This window comes from Camelus dromedarius, chromosome 12, assembly GCF_036321535.1.
Source record: "Camelus dromedarius isolate mCamDro1 chromosome 12, mCamDro1.pat, whole genome shotgun sequence".
Taxonomy (NCBI): Eukaryota; Metazoa; Chordata; class Mammalia; order Artiodactyla; family Camelidae; genus Camelus; species Camelus dromedarius.
In genome coordinates, this window is record NC_087447.1 from 5,041,897 (window position 1) to 5,058,949 (window position 17,053).

Below are 17,053 nucleotides of genomic sequence, written 5' to 3' on the forward strand. Positions count from 1 at the left end.
GCCTGTGCTAAGAAAGGACAGATCAGAAGGGTTGTCAGGTTATGCTGCAGTAACAAACTTGAAAGTACCAGCAGTGGAAAACCACAAGTTCACAGCTCAACCACACCACTTGTCCATCACAAATTATTGAGGGGGCTTGCTCCATGTCGTCCTCACTCAGGATCAGGCCATCACTGGTTGTGGTGGCAGCGGAGGATAGTGCTGGGGTTTCTTGCACTGGCAATTACTTACTGTCTTGGAAGTGATTCACCCACTCTGCCCATGGCCCAGTGACCAGAACATGTTATATGGTCCCTCCTGACTGCAAAGGGGACAGGGAATTTCATTTCCCCATATGTCATGGATGAGCAATAGAGAAAGTCTCTTGCAGAGGGCTGCACTCTGTTGGCTCAGCCCCGTGTGCTCCAAAAGCCTGATCCAGGCCTCCTGGCTTTTTCACAAGCAGCAAAATCCATTGTGTGTGTTCATGCAATGTACTTTGCCGGTTTCCTGTTGATGGACAACTAAGCGGTTTTCAACCTATTGTGATCACAAGCAGTAATATGATGAATAACATTGCTGGGCCTCTGTTCACGTATCAGCAAGTTAAAATTTCTGTAATTGTTTCCTCATCCATAAATAGGGATAAGTGCACCTACTCAAGGGTGGTGACAATCATGGAAGGTAACACGCTAAAGCATTTAGCATAATGCCTGGCACTGAAGTTACTCGATAAGCCTGAGCAATTATTTTCATTATTTGCTAGGGCATTATTAGTTATAGGTAATTCAGAGCTATATGCCTCTTTAGTTTTGATCCACACTTCCTGAACCCAAAGTCCCCCCCCGGCAATGTTTGGTCCAGCCTCCTGCATGATACTCAGGGAGCACCTACCACTGCTCTCAGCTGCTCTGTGCTCCCAGGACTTTCTGAGAGTGTTCAGGCATTCTGCCCTGATACTGGAGCCAGGATTCCTTTGACACCACGAATGGTCCCCTAAGTGGGGCCTAGGATGTGGGATGGGTGCAGGTAGTCCCCTGCCAACCCACCACCGCTGCAGCACGGTGGCTTAGGCACCACCCAAATCCCTCCCTCGGGCCCTCAAGTGACATTTTCTGTTAGTCTCAACCTACTGTGAGTTCCTTCAGAAATAGAAGTTGACCTCCTGAGGGGTCCCCACTTTGGGCAGGAGGCTCTGATGCTGGGCAAGGCTCCTAAGAGATGTTTGCTCCTCCATGTTGCACCCCTTGCCTCCAGCTATCCCTGGAGCCCTGAGAGCCCCAACTTGCTTGCACCCCAATGCCTCACCACTGTGGACACCCCACTGCCAGCTGGATTGTTCTCTTTGCCCAGCTAACAAGGATGGTGAGCGGAGGCAGCAGGTGGGCCACCTGGATCCCCCAGTGTTGCTCCCATCCCCAGGATGCATGAGGACGCAAGGAGAGCCCCACCTGAGCACAAATGACTGACCCTTTGACCAAGTCTGGGCTGCTCGGAGCAGCTCAGCTCCTCTCATGCCCCTCCTCAGCCAGGGGCCCCTCAGCTCTGGCTGTCCCGGATGGAGGCCCTCTGGCAGGTGGTCTGCTGGGACAAGAAAGCATGTTTACATAAGCAAGCCTGTTCTCTCTAGACTGTGGGGACTGCCAGGGTAGGGAGCATGGTTAATTCCTCTTCCTGTTTCTTTCTTTTTTTTTTTTCTCTCTTTGCTTCTGGAGTTCAGTAAACACAGGCTGGGTTGAGGGCTCCAGGAAGAAACTCTGATTGTGTTTTAGGATTCAAGTATCCTCGCCAGCTGCCCTGTCCCTCCCCCAAGCCTGAGTGCTGAGGGTCCGGAAGCCCCTTTCTCCAGAAAACTCAATGTACTCACAGCACAGCTTCTCTCCTGAAAATTTTATTGGTCCTGGGGAGAGGGAAGCAGGCAGCTCGCTGCCTCCTGCAGAGAGTGCCACAAGCCCTCACTGCTTCCCGTTGCCGTTGATAGGGCGCTTCACGTGCTCAGGGGAGGCCAAGAAGGCCTTGAGCTTGGGCCGGGCACTGAGGCGAGCCACGTAGGCTGAGAGCAGGGGGAAGGAGTCCAGGCAGCCAGGGGCCAGGACCTGGTGATTCAGCAGCAAGTCCAGCAGGTTGTAGTCTGCGAAGGAGATCTGCAGGGAAGGGGGCTAGGAACTCAGTGGGTGTGAGGGGTAGGGGCAAGGAGACTGACCTGGTCCCTAGGTCTGCCCAGCTTTGCCGAACCAATGGCTCACATGCTCTCTCTGCGCCTGTTTCCCATCTGTAAGAGGGTGGCGTGGAAGGGGCAGAACAGGGCCAAAAGCTCACCTGGTTGCCCACGATGAAGGCCTGGCCCCCCTGGTTCTGGGACAGCAGAGTCTCAAAAGGCTTCAGATGCTCGGGCAGTGCCTTCACATAGCCCTCCTTGCCTGCCTCCTGCCAGAAAGATGCCACTGTGGATCAGCCTCCTGAGCATACCGCTACCTGCCCCTGCCCTGAGATGCTCCCTTCTGTCTGCCCCATCTCAGTGAATCACCACCCACCCGGCCCCAGACTCCTCTGCTCAGTCCCCACCCCCAGGCTATCGCCACATCCTGTCCATTTCAGTCGCTGATTTTTCTCTAGTTCATCCCTGCCTTTCCTTCTCTGCCATGATCTCTCCAGATTATTGCAAAAGCCTTGGAGGATCCTTCCAGATCTCGTATTCAGACACTGACCTGCTAAGGCTCCCCAAGAAAGCATCCAAGCTGCCTGGTTCAAGGCCTTCAGGATCTGGGCCTGCCGCCCCTCTGGCTCCATCTGACACTCTCCCTCGCTCTCACACAGAGGCATACAGGCCCTGCCTCTGCTAAATTGGTCCCAGATCCCTAAATGTGCTCCTTGCCTGCATACTTTGTGCCCTTGAAAGTGTCAGCACCTTTTTCCAGAAGCTGGCTATACTCTTCCTCCTGCAACCTGCTCCAGGAAGCCCTCCTGACCTCCCCCAGCTAAGGATCAAGGACCACCTCAAGGCATCTCCTGTCCTTGCACTATCCACTGACTGCTACTTGACTGAGTCCAACCCCAGGCAGTGAGGCTGAGAGTTGCATCCTGTCCACAATGGCTCCCGCAACTCCACCCTCAGAGCCAGAAGCAGCCCAAGGGAGGGAATCAGCCAGAGCCACGTGAGGGGTGTGGTATAGGGTGAAAAGGAAGCCAGCCCCTTTCTTTCTTTGTCCTCAGTGCCCATCCCGGGGCACGTGCTTACATAGTTGGTGTAGATGAGTGTGACATATTTGCAACGGAGGTCCTCCACGCCATCATTCACCACGTCCAAAAGGGCTGCCTCCTGCTGGTCCTTCCCATACAGTCCTGGGGGGCGGGGGGAGTGTGAGAGCAGACAGCATGACCAGGAGCCTGATCAGCAACTGCAACCTGATCCACCAACAGGCCATGTGGCTGCCTGTGAGCCACAGGGAGGAGGGAAGAGAATGCGGATGGAAGACAGTGCTGATCTGAGTCCATGCTCAGGGTTCAGTGGGAGGTGGCCTGGGATAGGGCAAGGATGCTGGCAAACCTGAGCTCGACCTTAGGCAAGTTATTTAGCCTTCATGTGCCTGTACTCCACAGGGTTGCTGGGAGGCTTGATTTAAATGGAAGAAGCTCAGACCACACACTGAGCAGATGCTCAGGAACACTGGCTGATGCTCACCCACCCCTGCCCTGGGCTGGGCCACCTGCAGCGTCAGGACTCACCGAGTGAGCGGCCCAGGTGTCGGAGGATGGCATTGGACTGGTACAGGGTGAGGTCTCCGTCCTGGAACTTGGGGAGCTGCCCATACAGCTGGAGGGGTTGCACAGCTCTGTCAGAGGTGCTGAGCTTGGCTGCCCCCCGACCCTAGTTTTGCCCTCAAGGCCCAGCCCCTGACCCTGAGAGGGCATGAGTACTCACACAGGAGGGTTTGAGTGCAGGCCAGGTCTCCATGGTCACCACTTCCTCCTTCCAGCTCTGGTCCTGGTCAGCCAGCAGCATGCGCATGGCCTCGCAGCGCCCTGGGGGAGGGGAGGACTGGGAAGTAGGGACGGCCACAGACCCCAGCTTCGCAGCACCCTGGAGAGGGGCCAAGAGGGCGGGGGCTCCTCCGGCGGTCTCAGGGCACACTGGGCAGGGGCAGGCCTAGGCCGCGAGGTTGGATACTCCAGCCTAGGGAGCTCCTAGGCACAGGCCCGAGCTAGTAGCCACGTGATGGAGGCAAAAGGGGGGTTGGGGACTCCTTCGGGTGGGTGAGGGGCGTGGGCTGCAGCCCCCAACCTCTGCCTCCCCTCCCCTTCCCCCCCATTACCCCGTCACAGGCCCCTACCTCGAACAGGGAAGTAGACAATGGTGTAGGGCGGCACTGGAGGATGCAGAGAGAAGTCTGTTAGAATCTGGGTGAGGCGTAATATGGAGGAGAGGGCACCCACCCGTCCTCCCTGGGGCCTCATTCCCTGCTCTGGGCGCTCTGCCCTCTCCGAGGGACCCAACTGCCCCAAAGACCCTGGGAGCCCCCTGGGAATCCCTGGGATCCCCAAGAGGCGCCGACTCACTGGTGGCGGCAGGGACGGTGGTCACGGCGGCAGCGGCGGCAGCGGCGGCAGCGGCGGCAGCAGAGCTCGAGCGCTCCGACTGGCGGCCTTGAGACTTATATGGGTGGGCGCGCCCCGGCCCTGCCCGGCCCGCCCCCGTGCTGAGTCACTGCGCTGGCCCGCCCGCCAGCCGACGCCCCGCAGCGCCGCGCCTCCCAGCCCGCTGCACCGGACCCTTCGCCCGCGCAGGATTTGCCACCCTCCAGTGGGCGCTGGAGGACTCAGGGCAAGGGCTAGGGGACGGGTTCCAGAATCTTCCAGAGGACTTAGAGCCCGTGCAGTCCAGCCCCTTCCCCTGCTGGGGTCGCAGACCTCAGAGACACCAACCCTTGCGTGTAGACACTTGTTCCCACAGACAAAAGACAGATGCTAGACAAAGACAGACACACCCCCGTGCACTGACCTGCACACACAGCTCACACCCCAAGCTGGGTTTTCATATCCGTCCACCTTTTGAAGGCCACCTTCGGGTGCTCGTTTTAGTCAGTGCACCCCGCTGCTATCTCCCTGTCATTTCTCTCTGAATTACCTTACTTCTTCACCAAAGACCTGTGCCTTCAGAGGGTACCTGTCTGCTTCCCCTAAGTGCAAGCAGGCACCATTTGTTATAAGTAGGTTACTGTAAAAATCATGACAGGAGAATAAGGTCTTTTTTAAAAAATTCTTTATTGTGTCTATTTTTGGTCTACCACATCGTTTTCTTCTTCTTCTTCTTCCTTAACAGAGGCACTGGGGATTGAACGAACCCAGGACCTTGGTTTTTAAATTTATCTGGACAGTGGGACACTGGACCTTTCCTTTTCAAAAGTATCACTACAAGCTTAGGTGGTTCTGGCACAGTAGCACCGAACTGAATGAGAGCAATTTTAAAGGATTCCAGGACAAGCTCCAACGCTGTTTAATCCCAGCTGTCCACTTGGGAACCCCTTTCTGGGGGGTCAGGCCTTCCTCTGGGTTCCCCTGATGGCAGTGATGGAGAAAGTGGCAGTGAGGAGTGTTCAGGCAGTGTGTCATAAAGACCCTTCCCCCCAGAGCTGGATTGTGGGCCGAGGCTGCAGGGGAGGCAGGTTCCAGGTGGGGGCTGGTCTGGGCTGGACCCTGGGCAAGTTCTCCAAAAACATCTAGGTGGAAGCTTCTTGACTTGGTGACTGTGTGGGCAAGAGAGCCTCAATGGAGACTGAGATGGGGACCCACGAGGAGAGGCAGCCATTGGGAGGACATCATGTTCCCTGTCGGGCTTAGTGAGTCCAGGCATCTGTGGGATTCAGAAGGAGAGAGGGCCCAGAGGCAGAAAGAAAACCCAGACAGGAGCCCAGCCAAGGGATGATGTCGAGTCAGGAGAACCAGATTCCTGCCCGAGGACCGGTGGGCTTCTGGTTTCTTCACCTTTGACCCTGCCTCCACCCCAACAGTGATTCCTCAGGGGCCATGTGAAACTTGCAAAACGCCATCAACATGTAAGCAGGTAATGAAACAATTATTTGCTTACTGCACACTCCGGGACTGGCCCAGGCAGAGGTGGCACAGGCAAGGACAGGCACAGTTCTGGGCCTAAGAGAGGGCTGGGCCAAGCCATAAGCACAGTGCCTGGGCCTTAGAACACGCTCCAGTTTCCCGCCCAGGGGCCAGGGCTGAGGGTCACTGCCCCTCCCCACTCACAACCTTCTCTCAGGTCTTGCCAGCGCCCTCCTTAACCCTTAGCACACAAAACTCTTTGCTTCTCTTTCTTCCGGGAGAGCTTCATTTGCTCATCTGAGCTGAGCTAAAAGCAACCTGAAATTTGCCTTCCCCAGTTCTCAACTCCTGGTATTCAATGAGCTACAAAAAAGCAAAGAAATAATAAAGCAAAGTAACAATTGCAATTTTATATCAAAAACAGCCCAAATAGTTCCCTTTCTACTACATTCTTTCCCCAAATTCCACAGCCCTGACAAAGACAACGCACCCCTTCTCCAAAGACACACTCACACATTGACACCCACACTCACACAACCCTTTCACACTCTGTCATGCACACTCAAGACATACCTGCACGCACACACGACGATGGGGACTGGAGTCTCACCAGCAACACAGGGGCCTCCTGCTCTGGGCTCTCCAGGGCCTGACAGGGACAGCCAGACCTCAGGGGCCTAGGTCTTGGCAACTGAAACGGGTGGGGGTGGGAAGGAGGCCCTGGCTGGTGTTCCCCTCCCCCACCCATCCTGCCCCAGCCCCAGGTCTCCGTCCCTTTCCCATCTTCCTGAGAAGACTTTAGCCTAACTCACCCTGCCTGATTGCCCTGGGGTGTGCGGGAGCATTTGTTGTGGACCAGGCTTTCTGAAGTCTCTTTGAAGTGTCTCTAAAGCCATAAAACCCCCACTTCAGGACCCTCCATATGCCTGCATTTCTTCAAGGTAAAAACATCTTCCCTCAATATGTGTTTTACCCTAACAAAACTAACCACCCCCCAAAAATGGCTAATCTCACAATACCTGGGTGGACAGGCATCACTGCACACCCTGCCCTTGTCAGAATCGTAAATCCCATTGCTCAGAGGAGCTCCTGGCAAGTCTCACCTCACTTAGAACCAGGTACCTGTGCACAAGCTGATCACACAGCCCCCTACCCCTTGTGTGCACAGCCCCTTCCTCAATAAAAGACCCTGCATGTTCGCCCTGGGGGCTCACACAGGCACCTCTCATCTGTGTGGCCTGCTGTTGCCTGTAGCAGCGTATCTATTAAACTTCCCTTTGTTCTTAAACTTCTCTTTGTCTTTGGTAAATTCTTTTACCTCCCATGCATTGTGTCTCCTAACATTTGTCTACCCCCACCCTCTATCCCCATGCCCTGTGGATCATAAGAGATTTTCCAGGGTTCATTTCAACTTGTCCCATCCCTTTCTCCTCCTATTGCAGGGTCACCGGGTGGTCCTGGCTGTTCCTGCTAGCTGGACCGCAGGGGTGTGTGTGTGTGTACGGACATACTCCTCAGTTCCTAGTCCATTGTCATTACTAGCCTGTGCTGCCCACTCCCACCCCCTGCCATCCAGGACCTCCTGCATGCCAAGCACATGCTCTACCACTGAGCTGTACCCCGCCCCACTGTCTGCACTAATTAATTTAGTTAGTTTGTGTTCCTTTTATCCCTACATTCCATTCTCACTTCCTGTGGGAATTTGCTTGGATGCTTGCCCAGAAGTGGAGTTGCTGCCTCCCAGGTATGTGAACACTTGCTTTGCACAGGAGAGCCAGGTTGCCCTCGCAAACTGCCGCACCAGCCGGCCCCACATCCTAGCTGTAACTTCAGATTCAGTCCCGCCCCCAGAGCCCCCAACACGCGTGTGGCATTGGCAGCTTTGGAACTTTAATTCGCCAGTCTAATAGGTGTAAAGGGACATTTTGTTGTTCTAAGTCGAGTCTAATTACTAAGGAGGTCCATCATCTCTTCATGTGCTCCTTGAATTTTGTTTTCCTCTTCTGGGAATTGCCCCTTTATATCCTGACCATTTTCTATTTAATTTGCCACCTACTTTCTGTTGATTTGCAGTTCTTCGCTTATTCTAGATATTAACATCTTGGCTTCAGACATTACAAATCCCTTCTCCTATTCTGTCCCCTCTCTCTACACTCTGTCCACGGTATCTTGAACAGAACTCCTTAACTTTAGTGCAATTAAATTCATCAAGGGTTTCTTCTGGGGAGAGAGGTGCTTATGTTTTGTGCTTTTGAAATTTTGTTTAAAAGTCTTTTATTACTGCCGTGGATTACCATAACATTCTCCTATGTTGTCTTCTATTAACTTTGTCAAGTTACTTGCACACCATTCATCCATCTGAGACAGGAAGGAAGGGGCCAGGGCACAGCCATTCAAGGAATGACATAGCAGTTAACACCAAAATGGTGGAAGATTCAATTCCCAGTAGGCCTTGAGGCTCAAGGTGGTGAGAGATTTGACTCCTAGTAGACCTTGTGCTTCATTATACGCCCAATGAAATATACTAGCTTGGTGAATAACATGCCCACAGGCGCCGTGACAGTTCTAAGGCTAGCTATAAAAGGTCAAAGAGTCAGCAATGGCCAACTTCCTGGGAATCCCAGCTTCTTCCCCAGGGTAGTTAGAATGGCTCTCCCACTTGTTACCATATGAAGCTACCGAACCCATAAAAACTGGCAACAGGGCACTTCTTGACGACCTCTCGCTCCATCATCTTTGGAGATGGCCCGCACTCTATGGAGTGTGTACCTACTTTTACTGTAACCTGAGCACCCAACCCCCACACCTCCTGGCCTTTCTCTTGCCTACACTCTACGCACTATGTAGCTCTCTAAATAAATCCACCTTTACTCAACTGTGGCTCATTCTTGAATTCTTTCCTACGCGAAGCCAAGAACCCACACTTGGCAGGGAACGTCCCAGGGACTCAGCCAAGACCTGGGACACGGCCCTCCTCATGCTCCACACCTGTTTTTCCTGCATCACATCTAGAGAACACCTTGCGTGTGCTGTTAGGTAGGAATGCTCTTCCCTGCACCATCTACTGGACAACCTGACTTACCACATTCTCCTGTAGATACTGGGTCTCTGTCAGTTTTATTCCGTTGTCTGTGTGTTCCTGTGCCAGCAGCACATTTTTTTTATTACTATGGTCTTATAAATCTGGCAGGGAGAAGCACATCCTCCCTCCCCTTCACTTCTCCCTTTCCCCCTTCCTCCTCCTTTGAAGTTTTCTTAGCTATTTGTGGATCTTTATTCATCTAGAAAAATGCTATCATGAATTTATCAAATTTCTCTCAAAAATCCAACTGCAGTTTTGATTAGGACTGCATCACATTTAGAGATGAATTTGAAGAGAACTCACATTTTTATAACTTTGTCATCCTACCCTGCATATGGTCTATTTTATTTATTCAGATTCTCTTTTCTATCCTTTATTAAAGTTTTCCACCAAGAGGTCATACGTATTCTTATATATTCTAGATCCTTTGTATCTAGCTGCTGTGAGTAGGATTTTGTTTTTTATTTGAGTGTTAGAGATACAGAGAAATTCAAGAAATGCTATTGATTTTGTAGGTTTATATCTAGCAATGTTGCTGAAATCTTATTGGTTCTCATAGTCTATTGATTCCAAAGACCCCTGTAATTAAATGACCACATCATCTGCAAATATTGGGAATTTTATCTCCTTCCTTCCAACTCTTACACCTTCTATTTCTTTTACTTTATTAATTGTTCAGCACCTCCAAAATCATATTAAATGTTAATATCTTGTTTCTGATCTTAAGGGGACATGTGAGCATAAATGAAGACGGGGATGCCTGAACCCAAACCCCCACCTCTCTCACAGCTCAGGCTGACCTCCCCCCAGTCAGGGTGTCTGGGCTGGGGCTTAAGGGCCATTATATAAAATATATGCTGTAGATTTTTAGCATGAAACCTGCATCAAGTTCATGAGTTCCCTTCTATTCCTCATTCAGTAAGAATTTGTATTATACATAAATAACAGATCTTATTAAATTCTTCTGCATGGCTTGAAGCTATCACATGGTGCTTCTCCTTTATTTTCATTACTGTGGAGAATTATACTGAAAAGTTTTGTAATGAATTCCTAGACTACTTGATCATGAATGTATTGTTTTTAATTACAATATTGTGTATTTCATTTAGGACTTTAACATCTATGTTCACAAGTGAAATGAATATGTAATTTTCTTGTTTTGTCTTTATCTGATTTTAGAAATCAAAATGTCACTATCTTCATAAGACTATTCTGGGAAACTTTCCCCTTTTTTCTATTATCTGGAAGAACTTGTAAAAAGTAGAAATCATTCACATCTTCTCTTTATCCTTGATTAGTTTTGTTAACAAAAAAAAACCTGCTGTCTTATGCAGAACCAGCTTCTGGTTTTATTACTGCTCTCTATTGTCCTTTGGTTCTTGTTTGTTATTTTTCTCTAATCATTATTTTCCACCATTTGAAATTTTTTTTCTGTTATTTTCCCAGCTTTGTGAGTTCAATGATTTGCTCATTTATTTTTAGCCTTTTTTTATTTCCTGATAAAAATAATTAAAGTTATTAATTTTTTCTCAATATGCTCTTAGCTGTGTTCTATCTGCCACTTTCAACATGTAATATTTCTATTCATTTAATGAAGCATATTTCTTCATTCCTGTCATGACTTCCTTGTTAACTCAAGGATTATTTAATGATGTATTATTTATTTTTTCCCCTTTCAATCAAATTTATTTTGAGTTTTGATTAAAAGAACTTTATAAAGTATAATTGATTTACAGTGTTGCATTAGTTTCAGGTGTATAGCAAAGTGATTCAGTTTTTTATATATATGTATATGTATATATTCTTTTTCGTATTCTTTTCCATTGTAGTTGATTTCAAGATATTGAATGTAGTTCCCTATGCTATTCAGTAGGACCATGTTGTTTACCCATTTTTTTATATAGTAGTTTGTAACTGTTAATCCCATACTCCTAATTTATCCTTGCCCCTTCCCCTTTGCTAATCATAATTTTGTTTTCTATGTCTGTGAATTTCTTTCTGTTTTGTAAATAAATTAATTTGTATCATTTTTTAGCTTCTACATATAAGTGATATCATGTGATATTTGTCTTTCTCTTTCTGACTTCACTTAGTATAATCGCTAGATCCATCCGTGTTGCTGCAGAGGGCATTATTTCATTCTTTTTTATGGCTGAGTAGTATTCCATTGTGTGTGTGTGTGTGTGTGTGTGTGTGTGTGTGTGTGTGTGTGTGTGTGTGTGTGTGTTTGCTACTGTGTCTTGGCTGCTGTAAATAGTGTTGCTATGAACATTGGGGTGTGTGTATATTTTTGAATTAGAGTTTTCATCTTTTCTGGATATATGCCCAGAAGTGGGGATGTTGGATCATATGGTAACTCTATTTTTAGTTTTTTGAGGAAACTCCATACTGTTTTCCATAGTGGCTGCACCAATTTACATTCCCACCAACAGTGAAACAGCGTTCCCTCTTCACCACACTTTCCCAGCATTCATTATTTGTAGACTTTTTAATGATGGCCATGTCTGCTTTTTTGCTGCTTTGGTCAATGTGGAGTTTCCAGCCTTACATAGAATATCCAGTCTAGTGTGCCTACTTCTTTGAGCCTTATACCTGTGCCTACTGCGACAATCCTGGCATTTCTAACTCTCTTAGTGTGGACATTGCTACTTAGAGCCATCCTAACAGCTTAATTGCCCCATTTCCTGGGGTTCTTGCCAGAAATTAAGTCCTATAACCCTGGGGTGTGTTCCCAGATCAATAAACTCTCCTTGGTCCAACTGTGTTCTGCCCTTCTGTGATCACAGTCCAGCCCCTGGCATGTTCTCCTGGTATGTGCTGGCTGGGTACCCAGCTCCTCTGAGTGTGGTCTCTTTCCTCCTATATCAGCCCAGCCTGTCCCCACCAGGACTATGGTGATTTAGCCTAGTTATTTGCACAGAGGTCAGGAGAGGCTGTGGGACTCCACATGGGCTTGTTTGCACTTTTTTTTTTTTTCTTTTTTTTTGGTGGGAGTGGGGTAATTAGGTTTATTTATTTTTTTATTCTTAGAGGAAGTACTGGGGGTTGAACCCAGGACCTCATGCATGCTAAACACGTGCTCTACCACTTGAGCTCTTCCCCTCCCCCCTTGCTTGCATTTTCTTGAAGCAGGTGGGGCAGGGGTCGCGTGAGCATTAGCCCTTAATAGAGAAGGATGGATCACTTCTGGATGGAAGCTTCAGGGAAATCTGGGGATTCAAGAGTTTGGGGGTGTCAGCTCGATGTTGCCCTCCTGTATGGCAGAGTCTCCTGACCTGGGCACACAGATCTGCCTCAATGGGAAACTTCAGCTTCTTTAGAGCTCAGCCCCTCTCAGGATGAAGTCCTGGGCCTGGTCCTCACACTCCACCCTCCAGCTGCAGAAAGTGGAAGCCCAGATGCCTTCCATCACACCCCTTCACTGTTCACACCAGTTAGTCGTTCTCTGCCTTTCATGGTCTTTTTTCCCAAAGCATCAACCAAGCTTAGCAATGGACATGTAATTCCACTGTCCTTGTAGGTACAATTGCCGTCATGTTTCTCACATGCCTGATCCGTCTCACCGGCTGGTGCATCCCTCTGAGTTCCACTGGTGTCCCCTTCATTGCCTCCCCTTCCCCACAATTAAAGTGTAGCCATCCTTCTGCTGCCTGGGCCAGGAGCTCTCTCCGCCACCAGTCTGATCAGTCTTCATTGCCAGCTGGGCAATGGGTGGTCCTGCTTTAAACTCCCCAAGAGTGTCTGCTTTCTTGGGCCCCTTTGGTACCAGCTGTTATAGCCTAGGCTCCCCGGGCGCAGTCTCTGTAACAGAGCTCAGCACGGGGAGGTTCATTAGGGAGAGTTCTTGGGGTCAACACCCATGGGAGACAAAGGAAGGAAACAGGATTAGGGGGAGGAATAAATCAGGCTGCAGTAGGGTGTCCATGGAAGCCTCAGCCAGCCCCTTGGGAAGCATGGACGCTGGATGGTCCTGGAGGATTACCCTGAGTTGGGACAAAGGTTAGTCTTTATACTCTTTTTTCAACCAGCCACTGGGTGATGTGAGCTGCCTGGGGAATAGGCATGAACTCAGGCAGGCAAATGTTTCCAAATAAATTCCAAAGAGGGCTGAAGGTCCCCATGTGCCCAGGGCTGGGGAGTAAGTCCTTCAGTTCAGAAGGGAGTGCTTCTCGGCAGAGGAGCACAGCATCTCCCCAGTGAGGAAAACTGAAAATCAGAACAAGAAAGAATTCTTGGGAATTCAAAATGATGGCCCAAGCAAAAATCTAACTGAAGGGTTGCACTAGAAAGAAACATTTCATAGTGTTATAAAACTAGGTAAAATTAAGAAAAAGAGAAGAGTGATGGAAAACGAAATGATTTTTGACACCCAGCTAACAGAGAGGACAGAGGGAGCAGCATAACCACACATGCGGTAGGGGAGGGTTTTGTGAGCTAAGGGACATGCACCTCCAGACTGAAAGACCCCAAGGATCCAGGAAGATGAAGAGAAAAACGACCCACAGCTACAGCCATGGGTGAGAAGTTTCAGAACACCCAGAATGAAAAGAAGATCCAAAAACTTTCCCTCGAGGAAAAAAAAAAAAAGGCTTCTCAAAAAAGAATGAAACCAGACGGGCCTGGGGACCTGCACGAGTGGAGGTGAGAAGCCACACAGCCATGATCTTCCAGGTCGGGGGAGAGTTCCAGCCGCGAATGTGCCCTCAGACAGATGACATCAAGTGGAAAGACAGAATTTTTAGAAATGAAAGTCTTAGAAAAATCACCTTCCATGCCTTTCTTAGGAATCCACGTGAAGTTTTGGTCCAGCCAAACGAGGGAGTGAAGCAAGAAAGTAGAAGACCTGGGACCCAGGAGTGCCTCCCTGCTCCCCTAAACCTGACAGCACCCAGCACTGTGGGCTGACACCTCCGTGGGCAGCCCTCAAATCGCCCTGTGCCCCTGCCGCAGTGGTTCAGCAGCCTGCAGCGGGGAAAGGAGCCCAGTGGCCTCGCTGAGTGCTGGGCGTCTAGCGGGCCCCAGATGTGGCTTCACTGAAAACTGATGATGATGGTCTGTTTCAGGGCTGGGGGCTCCACTTCACGTAGGGGTGCCAGCTCCCAAGAGCAGGCTGATACTGGTAAAAGCCCTTGGCTGCTGTCCCCTCTTTGGGCTGATCCAGTGCCCCCTGCGCCTACCAACCTGCCACGTGAGGCAGGTCACCACGAAGGGCAGATGGCTTCACCTCAGTGCTTCCCCAGATGGTTGAGAGGGGCTGGGGCCGGATTCCTGGTGCCCCAAGGCCCTGCTCACATCATTTGCAGCATCCCAGCTTAACTTGATAACCTGGGTGAGCTCATTTTACCTGTTTAGCACTCAGAATAATCTTCCTAAACCTGCCAGAACAACTGGAAACCTTAGAAGGGAGTTCATCTCTCACCTTGCTGGAGCAGGGCCAGTTGGTGACAGCGAGGCTCTTCCAGGGTCTATGTCCAGACAGGACACTGTGTCAACCCTGCTCCAGGGCAGATGAGGGTGCAGGCACTGCTGACTTCACACATTCCCTCAGAATGTAGCGAAAATAGCCTTGCCATCAGATAGACCACGTCTCACCTCTGGGCAGCAGTCCACGGCTGGGCCCCGTGCCCCACCCCCACCTGCTTTGCTAAAAGCCTGGAAAAACAGTTAGGGGCTGGAGCTGAAAAGCCCTTCATGAACTGAGTGATCAAGAAGGCGCGTCCCCTGCCCTCGTGGCACTCACATTGTAGCTCCCCACCTGGGGCCTCAGGGGCCAGAACGCAGTCTCCGGGCCAGACAGCCTGCATTCAAGTCCTGGTTTCCCCACACTCTCAGGGACCTTAGCCTTGTTCCTTAGAACCTCTTATGCCTCACTTTCCTCACTTGCAAAGTGAAGACAAGCTGTGGGGATTAAAGGACATGATGCTTGGCACATAGCAGGCCCTCAGTCCAGGCCAGCGGTCATTCGTGCTCCGCCTGCCCAGTCCCGGGGCTGCGGAGGACCCTGGGTCCTTCCCACCCTCGACCTCTGCCCCAGGCTGAGCTTCTCCTCCCCTCTACCTGACCAGCTTGGGAGAGGGAAGGTGGTACGAGCCCACTGGGCTAGCTCAGGATCCAGACCTCTGGTCCTCTGCATCTACTCTGGGATATTTCCAGACTCCTTTTCTGCTCCTAGGATCTCTGCTCCCTGAGGGAGCGAACATCACCCAAGGGCCGTCCCCACACCTGCCAGGTGAAGAGCTCCATCTCAGTGTGGGAGAAGCTGGGGTCAGGGCTCAGGTTCCTTCCTGCCGCCTCTGGACACACACCCTCAGACACTCAGCCACGGACTTGTCAGGTGCGGGTCCTAGGGGACCCTTCCTCTCCAGATGCCAAGATTCTGGCACCCTCCTGAGGCAAAACCAGGGAGTGCAGCAGCGAGGACGATGGCTCACCCCAGTAGGAAACTCAGCCAAGAGAGACCCAACCAGAGGATGCTGCCAGAGCGGCAGGACCACCCCTCCCCACTCCTTTGGCAGATATTTCTTCAGTGTCTACTATGTGCCAGACACTGTTCAAGGCACTGAGAACTCAGCAGGGTGTGAGACAGAGTCCCTGAGCCCACGGAGCCTGCCTTATAATCTACCTCCCAGTGCTTTAAAAGACTGCCCACAAAGGGGGAGGGCAGAGCTCAGCGGCAGAGCCCATGCTTAGCAGGCATGGGGTCCTGGGTTCAATCCCCAGTAGCTCCATTAAAATAAATACATAAATAAACCTAATCACCTCCCCCCTAAAAATAAATAAAATTAATTAATTAAAAAATTAAGTGTCCACAGAAGTAAACATATCAGCCACTCCCCTTCCCAATGCTGGAAAAACTCACAAAAACTATTACTGTAACTAGCCCCTGCAGTCTTAGGCTGGGTCTCCCCAGAAGGCAGAGCCTGAGATACAGGGCATGTATGTGGCCGTTGATGGGTGCAAGGAGCAGATGTAGGGGGCCGGGGAAAGTAACGACAAGGCCAGATGACAAATGCATCACCCCTCAGGTGACTGAGTCAGCACATTCACTCTTGTTTGAGTGGGGATTCTGTGGCTTGCAGTCAAAATCATCCTAACACAAATGGAAGAGAACCTATTAGGAGTGATCCCTGCCACCCCGCAGTGCGTGGCCTATTTGTGGGCTCGGTGGTGTGCAGGACAATCTCTGCCGCCAAACCAGTGATATGTCATCAGAGTCAGAGTGGAGGCTTAGGTAAAAGCCACCGGGAGCTTTCCTAGGGGCCAGTATATAAAACAGAACCGGAGTAAACCAGTTATAGAGCAGCCAGTTTACCGCACACCCCGCCTTTGATTCCTTAAATAACTGGTTAAAAGTGAATTAGCCCCGCCTCACTGAAGTGCTGAAAAGCGAGGAAAAAGAACTTCTTGATAACATTGCCTCTTTTTGCTGAATATTTTTGTAGGGCATATTCACTAGAAGTCATTGTCAATTGAAAGTCAGAAATTCCTAACCAAATGCTGCCCAGAGTCTCGCTGGGCATTGGCAGCAAATGACTTATTTTATCATTGACATTGTAAACCCTAGACTATGCCTCCCTAGTAGGTGTGGTTCAGAGAACCCCCTTCCCCTGGATGGAACTCGGAGGAGATAGGACAGCAGCCTTAGCATGACAGAGTCAGCTGGAAGGAGCCTGGGTCCCCAGCACCACAGAGTAGACACCAGCTCCAGTCGGATGACTGCACTTTTAGTTGAGTGAGAAAAATCTTCTAGCCTGTTTCAGCTGCTATTATTTAGAGGTTTTGTTACCTTAGTTCAATTTATATCCAATTAACACACAACCTGAGGCAAGAATGAGGACTGCAGAGGAGTAGGAAATAGGAGGGCTTTTTTTCAGCCTCTGAAATTGAGTCTGTTTCTGTAAACAATCTTTTCTTTTTTTCTTTAAAGCAGCTTCTACATGG

At 50.2% G+C, this 17,053-nt stretch overlaps 1 protein-coding gene across 1 annotated transcript; it reads right to left on the minus strand.

Moving 5' to 3' along the window:
* Positions 1-1,854: 1,854 nt before the first annotated feature.
* LOC105104415 (glutathione S-transferase P) lies at positions 1,855-4,658 on the minus strand. The gene is made up of 7 exons (XM_010998117.3): positions 4,537-4,658; positions 4,311-4,346; positions 3,902-4,002; positions 3,706-3,793; positions 3,218-3,321; positions 2,299-2,406; positions 1,855-2,123 (listed from the first exon to the last, which is right to left on the minus strand). Coding segments are annotated over exons 1-7 (627 nt in total). The 5' UTR covers positions 4,538-4,658; the 3' UTR covers positions 1,855-1,934.
* Positions 4,659-17,053: the final 12,395 nt, after the last annotated feature.

Excerpts from the sequence above, each read along its gene's own strand:
- LOC105104415 (XM_010998117.3), bottom strand. Across the intron at positions 3,794-3,901 it reads CTGCACTCAAACCCTCCTGT|CTGTATGGGCAGCTCCCCAA; the intron begins GTGAGTACTCAT and ends CAACCCCTCCAG. Across the intron at positions 2,407-3,217 it reads CACTCATCTACACCAACTAT|GAGGCAGGCAAGGAGGGCTA; the intron begins GTAAGCACGTGC and ends TCTTTCTGGCAG.